This window comes from Bubalus bubalis, chromosome 12, assembly GCF_019923935.1.
Source record: "Bubalus bubalis isolate 160015118507 breed Murrah chromosome 12, NDDB_SH_1, whole genome shotgun sequence".
In the NCBI taxonomy this organism is placed as follows: domain Eukaryota; kingdom Metazoa; phylum Chordata; class Mammalia; order Artiodactyla; family Bovidae; genus Bubalus; species Bubalus bubalis.
This window is the reverse complement of record NC_059168.1, coordinates 43,167,435-43,180,955: the sequence shown is the minus strand read 5'-3', so window position 1 is coordinate 43,180,955 and position 13,521 is coordinate 43,167,435. Positions and strand designations below refer to the sequence as shown.

Genomic DNA, 13,521 nt, shown 5'->3' with positions numbered 1-13,521 from the left:
GCTGTGTCTACTAATAAAAAATGAAAGGGTACTTCTAACGCAAATGATAAGAGAATGCAAATATATACTACAGTAAATAGAAGTACAGTGAGGAATTTATTTATTCTGCCAAAAAGTAACAAAGGTACATAGATAGGAAACAGGAGAATCCTATTCTTATACTATTCCTAAAAATGTCCATGACTGTGTACTTACAACAAAGGTCTGCGTTCTTGCCCAAATTCTGCTTCATAGTAGCCATCTCTGCAGTCTTTTCCTACTAAATCATGAGGATGAGGTTTATATGGATCATTCTTTGTTACTAATGTAATTCTCACTTTTCCTTTTCCATAATAGTTCAAAATCTGAAAAGGGCGGAAATTAAATATGTGATCCATAAATATGTCTCACCAAGAACTGAATTATAAAATTTACATCAGTATCAGAATTTATATCCAATAGTTCAATTTACATCATATAGTTAGCACTGGATAAAGTACAACTGACTGGTAACTGCAGTATGCATGAAACATCCAGAGAATACCAGTAGGGAAGAATTTACCTCTCAGTCCCTTGGTATATCATTTTGTGCCCTAATTTCAACTGGTTATATCATCTGATTTTGCTTATTTTCCTTTGAAAACAAGTCAAAGTATACAAAAATATTATCAGAGTGGATGAGGAAATTCTAAGATGCTGAGTCACTGAATGCCATGCTGCTATATTCATTGCCATACCATTGCCATGCCATACCATAACATCCCTTCAAAGTATATATTTAAACCACAATGGAAATGATAGTACATAAATATGATCACTTAAGTAACTTAATATATGACATTTCATTTCACAAAAATATTTGTTAATCAGTAAGCATATCCCAAGTGTTCACTGTATAACAGGCAATAAATCAAGCTGAGTTTTGCAAAATTAAGTTTTCACACAGAACACTGAGAATGAGGAGAAGAGTTAAACATGGGAAAGGAAGGAGGAGCTTGTGGGAAGGAGTTAATATTTACTTTGAAGCTAGCAAATTTGTAAGCACAAAGCAGGAAACATTAAAAAACAGCATACAAGGGAGCAAGGCAGTTAAGTAAAAACAGGTGGCTTCACAGGTAAAAGGGCATTAAACTCCTTAACTCTGAATTTAAACTTAATTTGAACAGTAATCAGAAAGTATTTATTGCCTTTATGAATAAAAGAGAAAGTAAAAATTTAAGAGTATAAGGTTGGGAATTCCCTGGCAGTCTGGTGGTTAGGATTCTGAGCTTCCACTGCAAGGAGCACAGATTTGACCCATGGCTGGGGAACTAAGATCCTGCAAGCAGTGTACTGCAGCCGAAAAAAAAAGGCAAAAAAAAAAGTGAAAGGTAGGCTAATGTAGAACTCAAGCTGCAAAGTTGTTCAGAACATGTTATAATGGCAAGGATACAGATCATAGAAATATTCAAGAGACTATACAGAATAAGCTGAATTATGGAAATGAGGTAAAAATTGCTCTTATAAAGGAAAGGATTACTGTTTTATTTACTTTTTAGTAACATCTCTCCCATTTTAATATTAAAAAAAAAGACAAGATAACTCAAATCTACATTGCTAACAAAAAATGTGATAACAGACTGGAATTTGGAATTCAATATGTAATTTTGCTACTGGTTTGTTATATAACTTAGCATTTTCTTAAAGTCCAATAAATTTTGTAAATAATGTAGTTATAAAACAGTAGCTTAAAATCTACTGATGAAACACTGAATAATGCTTTTCAAAATGCTCTCTGCCATTAAGGTTTTAAACTGGCATTTAAAGAATAAAAAAATCATTATAAATGGAATAAATTTAAATACAAATATAAATATAGTATAGTTTATAAATACAGTATATTACCAAAGTCATTCTGGATTACCAAATTACTTTCAAATTTTATGCTAACATGAAAACATTGTATTTAAAAAGTGACAATATTTCAAATCAGTCAAGGCAACCCAGAGTATCAGGGACAGGCAATAAAGGTAAGGAAAAAAAGACAAAAACGTTTTCTTTATCCATAGCCCTTAGATTAGCCAAGTGACTGCAGGAAGAATTCTAAGTCAGTTCCCAAATACATGTTTTTAAATTTCAGAACAATTCTGCTCACCTCTGGAAGGAGAGAAAGCTTTTTCCTTATTAGCTTTTTGTCCCATGAAAGGGATAATCATCCAAAAGCTGCCAATGTACACTAACCACTGGGTATCACTTAGAGTAACACACAAGTATAACTATCTGCAGGAATGAAGAGTCCATACTTTACTTAAGAAATGTCCCAAGCATTCTATCCACTAGGGATTCATTAAAAAGAATAAAGAGGGGGAAAAAAAGAAAAGCTAATGGAGATCACTGTGAAGAAGCTGGATCTTTAACATAATTGCCATAGCTAAAATATGAAGCAACTAAGAGACATATACACACACAGGAGCCTTCTATTACCTGGATGGATGGGTATGTTCTGTTGTTGTCTGTGCTGTGCTCCCCTGGAATGCTGCCTGCTGATCGCCCTTCACATTTGTATCTAAAACGCATTCCCCTTTGCCTGGGTTGCTCAATTATCTCTATACATGGGGTAAACCCACCTGGAAATTTTAAAAGGGGGAAGAGTGAGATTACAATCAAAATAATAATGGATTTTAACCATTTTGTTTTTTAGAAAACAGTAGTCTAAAAAATGTTCCCTGTCTACTAAATAACAAGGTTGAAATGCAATTATCCAAGACTGGTTGGTGAAGACACTCCTCTCTCATTCAAACTGCACTCCCTTACTGTGTAAACACAAGTCATTCAAATCATATTTACTGGTTAGCACTTTATCGTTTAATATCTGTAACTAATGCTACCATGAAGTTCTGTGATAACCACTTCAGAGATACCCACTTACATGAGACCAAGCAGAAGGGTTTTCCCCCAAAATTCTCCCAGAAGGGTCAAGAAGATAGTCTTCAGAAGTACAATATTATATTCCAAAAGTGACTTTGCTTGATTTTACATTAGGCTTAACAGTGGACTAAGACTGTTCATTGAAAATAAAAATGCAGAAGGAAATGTTAAGTTTTTTTTATATCTCCATTGGACTCTTAAAGGACTTACACATAGTACATCAAAACAACTTCCAGAAGGGACTTAGGTTCAGAAGAATTTTCAGTCAATCCCTCTAAAGTATAAGACACTATAGAGGAAAATAATTATTTACTTTCTATAATGAATGTAATTCAAAATATACCTTTAGAATGAACTACTGACACACACAACAATGTGGATAAGTATCTAAATATGCTCAGTGAAAGAAGTCAAATCAAAAGTGCACATAATTTTATGTGTTATGATTCCATTTATATAAAACTCAGAATATGTAAACTAATCTATAATGAAAGAAAGCAGATCACTGGTTGCCTAAGCATAGGGGTGTGGAGTGGATGAGGAACTTTGGAGGACAACAGACATGTTAATTACTTGACTGTGTTGATCTCAAAATTGTATAAATACGTCAAAAGTTATCAAATTGCATACTCTAAACAGTGTACATTAGTTATATGCCAATAAAGTTGTCTAAAATATATGTACCTTTATCCCCTCTTATTATCCAAATCATGGAAATGACAGTTAAATAAAGCACACTAGTGTGCTTACAAGTAGGATATTAGCAATGTATCTTTATTTCAGGGGTATAAAGATGTCTTCCATGAAAAAACCCCAAATCAAAAACCACAACCCCAAAAAAAACCCCTCCCTCCATCAGTTTAGTGATTTCTAAATTCCCACAGTTAGATATCCATTTATTTAACTAAAGACTTATCCTCTGTTAGGATGCAAGAAAATCTTCAGAAAGGTAACACAGGGGGTCTTATCAATGTAGTATGGGGAAGAGGCCTTTTGAGTCCAACTCAGCCACTTCCTAACATTGAAGACACTGGAAATATTATATCTCTTCAGTTTCCTCCTCTATAAAATGGACATAATAACAATAACACCTATCACATAGGTTTTGTGAAGATCAGGGATAACAAGTGTTAGTTTCTTACCAAGTGTCAGGCATATAACAAATATTCAATAAATGGTCTATTCTTATTCTAGATGCTTTATTGAAAGCAGTAATTTATAGTGATACCATGACAGTATAACAACTGCTACTTTTAAGGATCTTACAGAACAATGTGGCAAACAACACAAATTATTAGACTATAGAGGAAGGAACAAAACAAAATTTTGTTTATGCTAACAAAATTCTGCATAAAATGATAATAAGAGCAAAAGAGTTCGGAAAGCCTATCCTATGTCAAGGAAAACAAAAGTTACTGAAATACTGGGTGGGGAGTTAGGAGGAGGAAGGAAGGCAGGCAGGCATTTCAAGGGAAAGGGAAGAGGGTGTTCAAAGGTGGTGGCACAGAAAAAAAGAGCTAAAGAATCAAACGACAGCCCCAATGGAGCTGAGACACACGTCTACCCTTAGAAAGAAAACCAGAACCTGAGTACATCTAGGGATTGGGATTTTACTCTGAGTGACAGAAAATCAATTAATGGTTTTATGCAGGGGAATCACATAATCAGATTGACATTTTAGAGTAAGAATTCTGGTGGCAGTGGACAGACTGAAGAAAGAGAAAGCAAGGTGATCAGTTTAGAGGCTGTTACAGCAATGTGGGCGATGATGAGGGTATATGTGAAATTTGGTAGTGATAACAGGAATCAAGGATTATTTACAAGACAAAATTGACAGTACTTGGTGACAAAATAAACATTAGGGTTAACAGAAACTATCATTGATGGCTCCATATTACATATTTTCTAAGTCAAGTATTACCGGTATCTTTAATTCTATTGTTTGGTTTAGATTCTTTGTGCTTGAATTTACTATCTATCTGTTTACTCTAAACACAAGGAGCTAGAGAAGAGTGACTTTAGCTAATCAAATTTATAATACTCATTTCAATTTTACTGAAAAATGTAAGGCATACAGATGAGTATTTCAATTTCACATCCTTGGGAGGGATAAATCGGGAGACTGCAAGTGACATCTATACAGTACTATATATAAAACAGATAACTAATAAGAACCTACTGTATAGCACAAGGAACACACTCAATACTCTGTAATGGCCTGTATGAGAAAAGAATCTAATAAGAGTGGATATGTGTGTGTGTACATATATATATTTATACATGTGTGTGTATCTGTGCAGGAGAAACTAACACAACATTGTAAATCAACTATGCTCCAATAAAAATTAATTTTAAAAAAGACAAAACAATTTCACATCCTTATATATATCCTCATATATTTCAAATAATCAAATTCACACTTCAGTTTCAAATATTTCACATACTTGCATATCCTTGTAGGAGTATTTAAAAGAAAGTACATTCTCCTCTCAAAATGAAGTTCAAAATACTCAACAGTATTTTTTAAGTAATATCTTAAATCATCTATGTGGTTGAACTAAAGGTCAAATAAATCCCTGCCCACTGCTTACTTAAAGGTGTCTTAGTGGGAAGTTGATACAGAATGACATCATTAATGGTAAGTGGCTAACTTTAAAGGGACGAGTGTGAATAGAAGTGCTAGGCTTAAAGTGAGCATTCAAATATTTTTCATTGGTTACACAAAACTTCCTTAAACTAGAAAGTGCATTTAAGAAAATAGTTTGTGGACAAGAGAACAGAAAAGCAGTTGTTGAAAGATTAAAAAAAACATTTTTAAAAGATGTTTGAATACTAAGAATGACATATATTAGTTATCATATAATATCAAGTACTTTTAAAACCCCTGAATTCTCTTGTTTTTATTGCAGAAGCTCTTTAATGGTAAAAAGTCTGACAATCAGAGTCTATTGTAATATTCTCCATTCCCCTAGCTGGAAATAATCTCCTGCTCTAAACTACTGAGCATTTTGTTTATGGCAATTATTGCAAATAACTGTGAGGGAAGACTTACTGTTTTATTTCTTCTTAAAAAAAAAAAAAAAAGCTATTTGTTTTATTTCTTCAAGCTACCTGAAGGCAGGAATTGTGCCTTACTCATCAGTGTCTTGCACAGATATTCAGGAAATATCTGTGGAATGAATGACTGAAAATCTGGAGATCTTTTTTTGTTTTTATAAATCACGCAAACAATGAAGGACTATATTAATAATTATTTGGATTTTCCTTATTAGGTTCTACTACTAGGAAAAATATATGCAGAGTACATCATGAGAAACACTGGGCTGGAAGAAGCACAAGCTGGAATCAAGACTGCCAGGAGAAACATGAATAACCTCAGATATGCAGATGATACCACCCTTATGGCAGAAAGTGAAGAGGAACTAAAGAGCCTCTTGATGAAAGTGAAAGAGGAGAGTGAAAAAGTTGGCTTAAAGCTCAACATTCAGAAAACTAAGATCATGGCATCAGGTCCCATCACTTCATGGCAAATAGATGGGGAAACAGTGGAAACAGTGGCTGACTTTATTTTGGGGGGCTCCCAAATCACTGCAGATGGTGATTGCAGTCATGAAATTAAAAGATGCTTGCTCCTTGGAAGGAAAGTTATGACCAACCTAGACAGCATATTAAAAAGCAGAGACATTACTTTGCCAGCAAAGGTCTGTTTAGTCAAGGCTATGGCTTTTCCAGTGGTCATGTATGGATGTGAGAGTTGGACTACAAAAAAAGCTGAGCACCGAAGAATCAATGCTTTTGAACTGTGGTGTTGGAGAAGACTCTTGAGAGTCCCTTGGACTGCAAGGAGATCCAACCAGTCCATCCTAAAGGAGATCAGTTCTGGATGTTCATTGGAAGGACTGATTGTGAAGCTGAAACTCCAATCCTGATGTGAAGAGCTCTGGCCACCTGATGTGAGGAGCTGACTCATTTGAAAAGACCCCGATGCTGGGAAAGATTGAAGGTGGGAGGAGAAGGGGACGACAGAGGATGAGATGGTTGATGGCATCACTGACTCAATGACATGAGTTTGGGTAAACTCTGGGAGTTGGTGATGGACAGGGAGGCCTGGCGTGCTGCAGTCCATAGGGTCGCAAAGAGTCAGACACAACTGAGCGACTGAACTGAACTGACTAGGAAAAAAGTTGTTTGTAAGTGCTAAAATCACTATACTGTCATACTCCTCATATTTACTCATATTCTAATTTCTTTACCTATGTTTATAACTTAAAAAACCTTTCCACTTATAAATCATTTATATCATGCCTCTGTATAGTGTATCAGTGACTTCCTTCTTCAGTATCCTGTTTTAAAGTGCTATCCTTCCTGAAGAGAAAAAGTGGTGAAATGCAATCATTTATGGAGTAGAAGACAGTAAAACATAAATTAGGGAATTGTAGAGAAAGTGAGTACTCTACTAAGATTATCTCAATAGAAATGTCTTCAAAACTGGTTCTAAGCAAGTAGATCACTGTACTTTTCTTTAAACAATATTATGCAAAGCTGGAATTGACCCCTAAGTTTTTAATAGTACTGTAAAATGGTAATGCAGACTAGAATAATATCTGAAATATAGCCAAAATGTTTGCAAGATATATTTATGTTTTTATTTGCACTTAGGCAAGAAAGAGTACTACTTGATTTTTTAAGATTAAAAAAAGAAAGTACATTAAAAAAAAGAAAAAAGAAAGTAAAGTTTACTGAAATAAAAGTTAAAAATGGATGATCAATTGTCAGACAGGCAGATTATTAACTAAAACTTTACAGGTAGCACTGGGAACCAGCATTAGTTGAAGAGTGAAAAAAATGTTAAGTACAGTAATTAAAACACTCTTAATTTTAAGACACTTCTCATTTGATCCTCTTAACTTTAATCTCATAAAAACAGGACAGCAAATATTATCCCATTTCACAGTTGATAAAACTAAAGTTCAAAATTATATGAAGTTATAAGAAAAAGAAATTATGAATGATACTAGTAAATATGACAGCTGGGATCCTTGAGGGAAGGGACATCAAATTTAACAGAACAACAAGCATAAAAATAGCTGGGGATAAAGTCACAGTAACTGATACAGCAAATGACCTAAAATAAATGCAACTTTAGTGTAAGAAAATAATGCATCTTGTTGGATCCTATTAGAACAGAGTTCATATGTATCAGAATCATCTAGGTAGCTTTTTCAAAAAATACATACCCTGACCACACCTGAGATCTGCTGAACTGAAATAGAAATCAATCTAAAGCCCGGACCTGTTTGTGAAAAAATCCTTCCAAGCAATTTGAACACACTCCTGATTAAGAACCACTGCCCTAAAACATAAAGAGGTGGAAACCACAAGGCACATATCTAGAGAAGCAATCCCTAAATTCATGCACAAGGATGAGCCAGGGGATGGATAAACTAGGCGCAGGAATTCTAACTACCTGTTAACTCTCTCCCTCTCTCAAACGTTTACCCAAAGGCAAGCAAGAGAAAAAAAAAAAATACTATTACAGAGACAGCTTTCAATTACACTGATTTATTTAAAATTTACCTTTTACAAAATTAGTTATTATAACTACCATCAGTAACATTTCTTACAAGACAGCATGCCAATGTGACACACCACAGTTTTGAGCAACTGACTAGAGACTGCATCTCTAGTACTGCATATCCAGTACTGAAGTACTGGATAATAGACTGCTTAAGACTCAAAGGAGCAAATGGAGGTAACAATATATACTTTTCCAAATATCACCTCTACTCACTTTGGAGAAAAAGAATAGACCTATTATTCTTTCCTCAAACCTAGGAACCCAACAGAATTATGCTGCTATTTCTTCACCTCAAGACACAGGTGAGTTTTTTCCACTTCTACCCAATTACGATAAAAATTTAGAAAGACCATTTCCTACATAGATGACATTACATCCAAGTAACAAAAGGGCAAAGAAAACTCAAGCCTCTTCCCATAAGGTCAGAAGGAGACTAACACAGAAGGTGCAGAGGAAATCAGACGAAGGATAGGTAGGTAAGTTGTATCAGTCAAATTACCAAAAGGACATGTGGTTTATTTACTAAACAATTTTTTATTTACTTTTTTCTTCAGAATGCTATCATTTAAGTGGACCAAGGAGATGGCCTCCAAAGATCACTGTCAACTTCTACTCCCCTAGTTTAAATACATATGGAACCACTTCAACATGTTTACAAGTAAATGGGAATTCTTACATATTCTTAAAAGATATATTATCTATCTAGCATCTGATTTAGTCTATTTTTATGAAAACTTAAGGTTTCATAAAATTCTATAATTGTCAGATTATTTAAACAATATTAAGTGCCAAATGTGCCTAGTAGCACCTATTTCTGAAGAGTTCTGAGTCCCAAAACAGAAGAGTTCTGAGTCTCCACTACAGAAGAAAACGAATATTTATGGGCATATATTACCTCATTCGCTCCTATTAAGACTCTGCATAGTTAGACCCATTTTCAAATCACAGAGGGGCAGAACTAGAATAAAAACCAACCCAGGTCCATCATGGACTGAAGTCCAGGTTTACTCCAATATATCAGATTTACTCTCTCATCTGGGCTTTAAGAATCCAAATAAGGGATGTGCAGAAGAGTACTTGATTGATGTATGCACCATAAAGTAAATAAGAGATGTAAAAAAATTTGGCAAAGAGATCCTACTGCTAGAGAATCCACTACTGTTGGGGTATGGAGTGGAGGAATAAATCTTGAAAAAAATATAACTTCCAGGACGAAAAAAAGTAGAGAAACTAAGTTAAAAATATATGGCAGGACCAAATCATCTGGGCAATTAAGACTGCTATATTTAAAATAAAAATTATAGGATGCCCATTTAAATATGAACCAAATAGTTTTTTACCATACGTATACTCCATGCAATTATTTGGGTCGTATGCCTACAAACACAATCATTTGTAGAAAACAGTTGAGGGAAAGATGGAAAAAAAGGAAATTCTGAGTCCCTCAAATTACATTTAAGAAAGATACTACACACACCCCAGGTGTTCCTAATTATGACTCTCCTCTGATTCCCCCCCCAAGTCATTTCACTAGCTAATTCCCTTCACTCTATATCTATCATGTATCACCCTAATTCCTTTATAATACTGTTATCTTGACATTTTCACGTACTGCACTTCTGAAGCAGCCTTCGTGTTTATGTGTTTAGTTTTTTATGCAAAAAAAAAAGCATTTTCTTTACCCATCAATTTCAGCATCCAGTTTTATCATCAAAGATTGTGTCTTACACTGATTTTTCCTCCTTACTCAAAAGGGTTCTCTTGAAATTTACACTACAAAGGTGATAAGCAGTGGGTCTGCAAATAATTTCTTCATGTACTTCCTATTACATGATGTAGCAGAACGATACTAAAGAAAACTGAATACACTATATATAAAATAGATAAGCCACAAGGATTTACTGTACAGCACAGGGAATTATATCCAGTATCTTGTAACAACATATAATGGAATATAATCTGCAAAAAAAAAAAACAGTCACTATGCTGTACACGTGAAACTAAAACAATACTATAAATCAACTATATTCCAATTTAAAAAATAATAATTTTTAAACTGTAAATAAAAATAAGTTATCTAAATTATAATACATATTTTACCAAAGACAGTACTATTTATTAGTAAACAAAGCACACAAAACATTTGCACCTTCTACTGGAATAAGAAGCTTTAAATTCAGACCAAAAAATAGCTAATTTTATTTACCTTAAACAGATTAGAATCATAAATATCCAAGAGTAATGACTGCTTATGTATACCTTGGATGGGATTGAGAACTTTTTTTTAATGCCTGTCCTAATTAATAGTGTCAAAAGACTGGAATCAAGGTGTAATTTTTTTTAAAAAAGTAATCAAGACAGCTTAATAGAACACGAGCTGTGAAATCCTAAATATGACAATTTAACTGAACAAAATTTAGAATCAAACATATAGTCCCGGTTATTCATAATACTTATATAATTTTATTTATGAGATTATGATGTTACTGTCATATTCTACAGATCATATATTCAACTAGACACCTATTTACATATAACATCCGGTGAGAAATGGACAAACAGTCTTAAATGCTTGGTAATCAATCAATAAAAATACTTTCTGAGGTTTTTATACTCTTTTCTACAAACTATAAACTAGACAATGGTAAACTAACAAAGCAAAAGGTTTTTTCAGTTACTCATTTGCTTAAATTACTGTTTCAAAACAGGATGGGAGCTTATAATTTTGTGAATCTTTTTCTCTAAGGTTTTTACAAATGATTAAGGAAAGTACACCCAGATTTTTCCTTAGTAGTTTTCAAACAACTGAATTACAATTTAAATAACTTGTTACATTTTAAATAGTGTCATTTTAATATAATTCCAGAAAAGGGGAGGGTGATAATTACCCTTTAAAATTTTCCCCCATCAATTTAGGAAATCAGTCCTCACAATAAGACAAAAACAAATGTCATTAAACAAGTCTAAATTGTACCACATTTTTAAATGATGTGGGTCTTACAATAGTCCATAAATGGCTAATTCTTTTTTTCTCTCTTTTGAATGGATTACAAGTGTTACATTCACACCATGTATCAACAAAGTCTGGTTAAATTACCAGAAGGCTGATTTTTCTTTTTACTTTATTATGCTAACCATTCTTTAACTTTCATACAAAATCTTTCTGATAGTCAATAAATTAACCAAGTGTTTCAATCAACTTTGCACTTTTAATCTCAACATGGTCTGAATTTATCAATTTACAAGATTATCTGAAAGTTTAGGGTCACTGAAGTGGCTAAAGAGAAAGTTGAAATATTTTAAACTACATTTGTATTCTCACATGAAAACCACAGACAAACTGAAATCAAATGTCATGTGAACCACCCCAATTTCCTTTTTGGCCTAAAGCAGTAGCTATGGCTTTGTTCTGCTCAACCCTTTAAAAAAAAAGTCCTTTATGCTTTCTACTTCCTCTTCTCTGGTAGTCATCAGTCTTCTACTGTGGGTCACTGAACCAGGGTGCTGGGAGGATGCAGGTCAAACATAAACAAGCCTCCTTCTTCAGCCTCCTGTTATTGTCTTCAGCCTCTGGCACAGCGTTAATTCACATTTTTAGGCCTCCCTGCCTCTGCTCACGCTTGCTCCCTCTGCGGGGAAGGTGCCTCCAAGAACCGTGACAGACTCCAGTGAAGGTCCCGCTCCAAAGCAGTCTACTTGATATAGTAACACTTAAGTTGCAGGCAAACCTAACCACGGCTGGATGGGAGGCTCCCTCCCGTATCCTTTAAGCAGCTTCTAGGTATAGCAAGAGATCCCCGCATCTACTGACTATAAATAAGTATTCATGTAAGTGACCGAGTTTTCATTCTCACCCGTTACTTTAAAGCACGGGGATCCTAAAAATCCTCTTTTCACCTTCCTTCCAACAAAAGAAAGCAAAACTCGATTTCTGCTCCATAAATTTAAAAGTACGCACTTTACAGTAAAAATGATCCACTTGTTGAAGCAACATTTCCACTTAAGACCTGTTAAAATACCACTGGTGATTTTTAAAGGCGCGTCTCATTTGTCCAACTGTCAGCACAACTGCAATCACCTCTTGGCAACTGATGAAACTGAACTTAAAAAAAAGATAGAGCTCTCCTGAGGCCGGAAGGTTCCTCATTCCTATTCTAAAACGAAAAACCACCATTTCAACTTCAATCAATTTAAAAGTATTCGTCCTCCTTTATTTAGATTCTTATTACTTCCTTAATCCAAAATCCAAGTCTTTAGGAAGGTCTAAGGTTCCGGCTATTACAATGGCATCAAATTACAGAGCGTGACTTAGATTTCGCACGCAAACCCTGAACCAGGTCACTTTTAAAAGGCTGACAAACTTGCCAGAGGCGATTTTAAAAACAGAATGAGAAATAACCAAAACTGGGCCCCCGAAACCCTGAGCAGTTAGACCCTCGGACTCACTCCTTCCCTCCCCGCCGTCCGGGACCCTGCCCACGCCCGGCCGTCGGTAGCCCGCGGCCGGCAACACTCACCTGAGGCCATGGCTGCGCTCACTGTGCCGCCCCGCTCCGAGCGTCCGGACCGGAGGCAGCTACAGTCACTCAGCCCGTCAGTCAGTCGGGCCGCCCAGGGACCTCTGCTGGCGGGATCCCCAGTCCCCCTGACCACCCCCCGGGCCTCCTCCTCCTCCTTTCCGCCCTCCTCTGGGTTTGCGGCTCACACCTTCCCACCCGCTTAATCCTCGCGCTCCGGTCACCCGGCGTCGCCCGTCCAGGTGGCAGAAGCCAGGAGGCGGAGCGCAGCAACAGCAGAGAGCAGGTCTGCCAGAGAGGCGGACAGCCCGGCGGGAGGGGGACTTCCAGAGACTGACGTAGGATCCCTCACCTCCGCTACCCCGGGGCGGGGGCGGGGGCGGAGCGTCCTGCGACCTGCGCGCGTGCGTCCGCCCACCGCTGCCGGGCCCTGTCCCGCCCATGTCCCGCCCACCCACCCCTCTCCTGAAGCCCGGGTGGGCTCGGGAACCGGTCGGGCAAGCTGGCTCTCCGGGAGCGTAGGGAACGCTGGGAGCCGGG

At 36.2% G+C, this 13,521-nt stretch overlaps 1 protein-coding gene across 3 annotated transcripts in view; it reads right to left on the bottom strand.

The window, feature by feature from the left end:
* Positions 1 to 13,290, bottom strand: part of REL (REL proto-oncogene, NF-kB subunit) — a 36,596-nt gene extending 23,306 nt beyond the window's left edge. Inside the window, exons 1-3 of one of the 3 annotated variants that reach the window (XM_006073875.3) lie at positions 12,982 to 13,290; positions 2,443 to 2,585; positions 196 to 344 (exon numbers count right to left, since the gene is read on the bottom strand). In XM_006073875.3, coding sequence (XP_006073937.1) covers positions 196 to 344; positions 2,443 to 2,585; positions 12,982 to 12,991 — 302 coding nt within the window. In that variant the 5' untranslated portion in view covers positions 12,992 to 13,290. Of the gene's footprint in view, positions 1 to 195; positions 345 to 2,442; positions 2,586 to 2,887; positions 3,178 to 12,981 lie in introns of those variants that run through there. The other 2 variants (XM_006073874.3, XM_044925932.1) reach the window with 2 other exon arrangements.
* Positions 13,291 to 13,521: the final 231 nt, after the last annotated feature.